Genomic DNA, 6,589 nt, shown 5'->3' on the forward strand with positions numbered 1-6,589 from the left:
CCGTCGGCCCGGCGCGCATGTCCGACGGCGCCGGGATGTTCGCCTGGAACAGGAGTCAGGACTCCTGTTCGCGGAGCGAACGGCGGCCGAAGCCGTTGGCCGCCGCCTCGTCTCCGGGGTAGCGTTCCGCCATGGCGACGGGCTCAGGAGAGGTAGAGAGGTAGAGGGAGGGGCTGGGCGGCGGCGCTCGAGAGAGGGAGGGAGAGGGAGGAGCTGGGCGGCGGCGAGGGGCGGGGTTGGTGTGGGCACATGCAAGTGCAGGCCACCGGCTATATAGCCGCGCCGCACCCGTGTGTACGCGTGCGAGGGAGGGGAGGCGTCGGCGCGCCGCCCGTGAGGAATCAATGGCAAGGCTGACCAGCGGCAGCCTTGGCATTGTTTTCCTACGGGAACCGAGGCCGTTGGGGGAAGACGAGGCGTCGTGTCGCTGACGCGGCGGGCCCGCGGCTGTTTCTCGTCAAAACAGTTCGCCCCGGCGCCTCCGGACGTCTCCAGCGCGCCGGGTTCGGCCTGGGTCCGCCGGCGCTGTTTTCGGTCCAGGCCGGCGAAAATCGAGCTCCTGAGAATGCGACTATGCCTTTTTTTGACGCCTGCGCGAAAAAATCGCCTGAAAAGACCTTTCTAGGGACGCGGCTGGAGATGTCCTCACTGCGCATGCAGAGCAGGCACTACCGAACCGATGCGATCTAATCCATAGCCGATAAACTCGCCGTGTCCTCGATAGCTCTGCCGACTGGACCGCGACACGCACGCCACGACGCGGCGCGGGCGGCGCAGCGCATCGCGCTCAGGCGCCACGCCGGCACGAATGGGACGGACGGCGCTGGCGTCGGCGTCGCCCCGCCTGCTTGTTCGGCGCGCGTGCCGTGGGTTCACGTGCCGTCATGTGCCCGCCATGCCATGCATTAAAAGGCCCCCGCTCCATTCGCGTAGGGCGTAGCGCTGGGGCTGAGCTAGCGCCTAGCGCTCGACCAGCGGTCGTCGTCGCGTCGGCGAGTGGGCGCGGACGGGCCGATGGTCCCGATCGGATGGTGGTGATAGTGGTGGTGGCGATGGCGCATGATCGGGAACGCACGCGCACAGTGAGTGCCGCTGCTCCCCCTGTACCCGTCAGCAACTTGGGGACAGAAAGATAGATAGATGGCCCGACTTCCTGCCTTGAATCATCGCCTATGCACATGCCTGCTTTCCGGTTGTCAGTCGGGTAGCTGTAGGAGCAACTTCACCGGGCCGACTCAAATGGACGGCAATTTCGTTCGCTTTTTGTTCGTTTGGATCGACCAGACGGACACGGATGCCCGTTTCTGCATTTGGGTCGGCGCGTACGCCCAACGCTGACCTGAGACCCATTTTAACGGCGCAAAAATAAATAAATGCATGCATATTAAAAAAAGAGGAACAACATTAATTAAATATTAAAGCCGGCCACGAAGGCCGGCGAGAGTCCATGCGTCCACATTTGCATTTAAAAAATAAATAAAAACAGCCTAAACTACGAGGCGGCATGTTGCCCTAGGCGGCGGCGTCGTCGTCCTCGCGGTTCGTGAGGTCGATGAGCGTCGGCGCCGGCCCGGCCCAGGCGAACGCCGTGTTCCAGAGCACCGTCATGTCGGGCTGTGCCGGCGAATGCAGTGCCGGGGAGGGGGGGGGTGCGGCCGCCTGTGCAACCGCGGCCTGGCGCGCCTCCTCCTCGGCCTCGTGCTGCTCCTCCTCGAGGTCGCGCTCGAGCATCTCCTCGTACTCGTCGCGACGGCGCTCCTCTGCTAGCCGGCGCTGGCGCCACATCTCAAGGTACGCCTGCTCCTGCGCCAGCGTCGCCCCCAGCCAAACCGGTGGCGCAGACACCCACTCGTGCACCACTCCCCTCCAGGAGAAGCGCGTGATGGGCTCGGGCTCCGGCTGCGGCTCCGGCTTGATGGGGGACGGCGGGGCCACCGGTGGCACCACGCAGTCGCCCGCCGCAGAGAGGGCAAGGGCCTGCGCCATTGCCGCCTCGTACCGGGCCTCCTCTTCCGCCTCCGCCGCCTCCGCTCTGCGCCGCTCGTCCTCCTCGCTCTCCCGGCAGACGGCCGCAAGGGCCGCCTGGTAGGCGTCCTCCGCCGCCTGGTCCTCCTCGCGGACGACGAGCACCGGTGGCGGCGACCTCCGGTCGACCTCGCGCACGCCCCGTCGCCTCGCCTCCTCGTGCTCGAAGGCGAACCACCTCGCCCAGTTGAGCGAGTCGGTTGCGTATGCGGGGTCGCTGCGCTGCTCCGACGTCAGCAGCGCCCGCCGGCGCCGCACCTCCTCCGCGTGAGCACGAGCCGACCGCGGCGCCGCCGGCACTGGGATCCTATCTGGATCCAGATGCTAGTCGTGCGACAGCGTCACGTCGGGATACGGCAGAGGCTGGCGGTGCTGCCAGTGCCACTCCGCCTGGTGCACTGGCACATTCACGCGCTGCCTCTGTCGGCGAGGCACCGGCGCCGGCGGAGGCGGGAGGAAAGGGGTGGCGGGGGACTTGCCCTTGGCCTTGCTGCCGCTGGCGCCGGAGAAGAGGCCCATCTCGCTGTGGTTGTGGTGGCTAGGGTTTGCCGGCGACGAGGGAGCAAAGGTGGGCAGATGTGGACGGCGAGTTTGGATGAGGACGGCCCCGCCACACAGTCGGCTTAAAAAAAGACGAGCGTCGTCGCTGACGCGTGGGCCCGTCGTTATAAATTAAGCTGACCGCGTGGGCAGCGGGTAGTTGGACGACCGCCATGTGAGGACGCGGCGGATAGCGAGAAGGCACGCGAAGCGTCCGTTCGGCGTCCGCGCAGACGCATTTGGGACGCAAATTTGGGTCGCAAATGCGTCGGCGCGGACGTGATTTGGGTTTGGGTCGACGCGTTGGGGCGCCACTTTTGTCCACATCGACCCAAATAGACGCAGGCGGACGAAATGGGTCGGCCTTTGGAGTTGCTCTAAACTCTTAAGGCAAACTCCAACGCGTGACCCAAAACGACGTCTGTTTTGTCCGCTTGGAACAGAAAAATAGATATGGTCGTCCGCTTGCGGTCGTGTGGCCTTTGGTGCGTCCAACGAAGCAACCGCACCCCAAATTGTTTGTTTTGTTGGACATGAATATAAAACCCCCAAAAAACCGAAATAAGCATTGGAAATAACTAAAAAACACTAATATACATATTAAAAGTTCACATTACCCAAGTTCAGCACATTCAAATAAAAAAACATTAAAAACATTAAAAATAACTAGATAAGGGCCGTCTTTGCCGCCGTGGCTGCCGTCGCCTTTCGTAGCCGCCGTCTACTCGTTGTCGTCATCGCTAGTGAGGTCGACATATGGAGGTGGCTGTCAGAGGTGGGATGGCGGCCCCTGCCAGGCCGGAGACGCTTGCTGTGGAGGCTGCGGTGGTGCCTGCACGGCCTCTTCACGCGGCGGGGATACTGACCACTGGCCGGCGTCCACCTTGGGTGTGCACGACACGGTCTCCGTCAACGCTCAGGACTGCTCGACCAATGCCGGGTTCCATCCCGTCGGCTCCTCCGTCGCCGCCTCTAGCCGCACCTCCTCCATGGCCTCCTCCTTGACGTAGGCGTCAAGATCGGGAAAGAGACATTGTCGGTCGCTGACAGGGCCAGCATCTCCTCGAGGCCCTGCCATTGGCGCTCGTCGTGGGTGTGGAGGCACTCCTCCAGCACTTGCCGCGTTAGGTCCTCCTGCTCGGTGACCGTCATTGCCTCGGGTGGTGGCGGGGACGAAGACGGCGACGGCGTAGGGGTGAGGCCGCGAACCAGCCTGCGCCCGTGCGGCTGGGGCTGGCTGGGAGCGCGCGCGCGGTGGTCAGAGCGCGACCTCCACAGGCTCAGTGGACAACCTGCAAAGTACGACTGCCGCCGGATGTCGTGCTCGTCGCGGAGCCATGTATCCCACAACGGCGAGTCAACGGCGTACCTCCAGTCGTCGATGAGGTCCGGGGGCAGGCGGGAGCGGCGATGATTGATCTCGTCTCGGCGAGCGTGGTCGCTCACCAGGATAGGCGGGATAGGCAACCGATCCGCGGAGAGGTGACAGTTGTTGGGGAGGTGCAAGTCGCCCCACAGAAGCGGCGTGCGCGTCTCCCAGTACCTCTTGTAGATCTTCGCCTTCACGTATGGCCGCTGGCGAGGTGGGACGCCGTCCGACGTGATATGGAATGCGGGCGGTGGAGGTGGAATGGAGATGGAGTGGCGGAGCGGCGACGCCGGCTGGACGACGACCCGGCCTCGCGGTCGTGCCTCGTCTTGCGTCCGGGGAACCAGCGGCCCGACATTGTCGCCGGCAGGGAGATGGAGGAGTGGCAGGCTAGGGTTTGGCTGTCGGGCTTCGAGAAAGCACACGTCGCCGGAGTGAGGAAGTGGAAGTGTGGACTCCCACCGGTCTACGGCTTCCACATTAAAAGTGACGACCGCTCGGCCCGGGTGGCTGTCAAATAAGGCCTCCCGCGCGTGCGCCGTAACCGTGGGCGGTGGATGGTAGGTGGGCGGCTGCCACGCAGGCTCAAGACGGACGCGGAGCGACCACGTGGGCGTCCATTTCTCGTCCATGTGGATGCAAATCTGACAGATATTTGAGCTAAAAATAAGGCGGCCCGGACGTGAAACCGAACAAAAAATAAGAATGAGATCGTGCGTTGGACCATGCGGTCTGTTCGTTTTGATCCAAATGAAACAAACACGAACACGATGGGTTCGCGCATTGAAGTTCGCGACCGTCGAAGTTTGTGCTGCATCGAGTGAGCCGCCTTATCTCCGATGGGACATACTGGCTACTATAGCTCGGTTTGCTCTGGTGGTGGCGCATATGCCCACTCCTATGACCGTAAAAAGAAGAGTTAATTCCATTTTTTACCCCTCGTTTCGTCCTTTTTGACAGGGATTACCTCATTTAAGCGAAATTCATCCATTTTATCCCATTTAACCAAAATATATGTCAGATTTTACCCTTCTTTAGATTTTTCCTCATTCTGTCGATTGATTCCCACATGATTTATAGGCATTTTTCTTTGTCTGTAGCCAGTTTTATTCAGTTCCTCGACCGCACATCCGGTTCGGCTCCAAGCGGTGGAGATAAATACACTCGGACCTATCTTGATCTGCTCCTCATTTAGGAATTAGGACCCATCAAATTGATCAATTCCATCGACTCCTGCCCATGCTAGTTTAGCAATTTTGCGCGCGTGACCTGCTCGTGATCGAGTTTGAGCTGAGCCGCGTGTGCGCGTGTGTGTGACATACTCGGCGTCCTTCTCCTATTCTAGCGCTGCCGCCTCGCCACACTCGCAACTTATGGTAGCTGTTGCTTGGTCTGCCAGTTGCTGTAGGTGCAAGCTAGCTGTTGCCTGCGTGCTGCTGCTGGTTGGTCTGCTTCGTGTGCCATGTTTTTGTTTTGTGCTTCGCATTAGCCCCTACTCCATATTGTGCGTAGCGCTAGGTGCTACTACTTGCAAAGGCACTTGCAAATTGATGTACGCTATCAAATGTTTGAAATGAGATGCAATACAAGCAGACATTTGTTTTGGTTGACATAACATCTGCAAAGAACGCCCAATTCGTAGAGGGGGCTCGGGAGAGATGCAAAGCGGTTGATGTTCTAGTGGCAGCGGATGCGGTATAACAGGACAAGGAGGAGTAGCGATGGAGGAGGGAGACATGGAGCGAGATGGAGGAACGACATGGAAGGGGCCTGCGTGATGTAGAACCGAAGAAAGAACCGGGTGTGCAATCGAGCGGGGAAGAAACGGGCTGCAAAAAATAAAAGATTGACAGAATGTGCAAAAAAAAGGTAAACTCTGGCACAAATTTAGTTAAATGGGGTAAGATGGATGACTTTTGCTTATATGGGGTAATCCTTGTCAAAAAGGACAAAAGAGGGGGTAAAAATTGGAATTAACTCTAAAAAGAACGTGTGTGCGATCTCAGTCAGGCCTTGTTCGGTTGCTGGGGTTTGTTCCCCACATGGAACTAACCCCTGCAGGGATTGGGTTAATCCCTTACCGTCACCCAACCCCCACCAGCCCCTTCCTCGCCATTTCACTGCGGCTTAAACTCTGTTCGGTTATGCCATGGAAACAGATCAAGCAGGCAAGGACCCGTATGAATTTCCAAGGACCACCGCATGCCGTAGAAATTAAGACATGGGAGGAGAGGGGAACGAAGACGAGGAAGATGCGACTGGGAGTTTGCGGGGAGGAGGGAACGTCGGAGATGGGGTCCTTGCAGTCACCGCCGAGCTCGCGCCGTCGCTGCCGTTCACCTTCGGGTCGCCGGCGAGCTGCGGTTGGATGCGGTGCTTCACACGGGGAGGCGAAGGGAGAAGAACGCGGCCGTCGTCTCCTCGGTCGCTATCGCCGCTGATGTCCCTCTGTCCCCGCCGTCCTCGCCGCCGTCGCGCGAGAATAGGTGTCTTGCTGTAATGTTTCGCAAGAGAGAGAGAGAGACGGGGGTTGGTTCCACGGGGTAGGAGGAGTGGCTTTTATCCCGGTGGAATCCGCGTGGTTTTCGAGAGGTTACACTGGGGAGCGATCTCTGACGTGTTTAACTGAACGCACATAAAAGATCGACCGAAACC

At 59.9% G+C, this 6,589-nt stretch overlaps 1 protein-coding gene across 1 annotated transcript; it reads right to left on the reverse strand.

Annotated features, from left to right (window-relative positions):
- Positions 1 to 1,512: 1,512 nt before the first annotated feature.
- LOC147978516 (uncharacterized) lies at positions 1,513 to 2,544 on the reverse strand. The gene is made up of 2 exons (XM_087514774.1): positions 2,431 to 2,544; positions 1,513 to 2,349 (listed from the first exon to the last, which is right to left on the reverse strand). Exons 1-2 carry the CDS (start codon positions 2,542 to 2,544, stop codon positions 1,513 to 1,515), a joined length of 951 nt encoding a protein of 316 aa, XP_087370900.1.
- Positions 2,545 to 6,589: the final 4,045 nt, after the last annotated feature.

The sequence above is a fragment of the Triticum urartu genome, chromosome 3A, assembly GCF_056163025.1.
Source record: "Triticum urartu cultivar PI428250 chromosome 3A, HENAU_Tu73, whole genome shotgun sequence".
In the NCBI taxonomy this organism is placed as follows: Eukaryota; Viridiplantae; Streptophyta; class Magnoliopsida; order Poales; family Poaceae; genus Triticum; species Triticum urartu.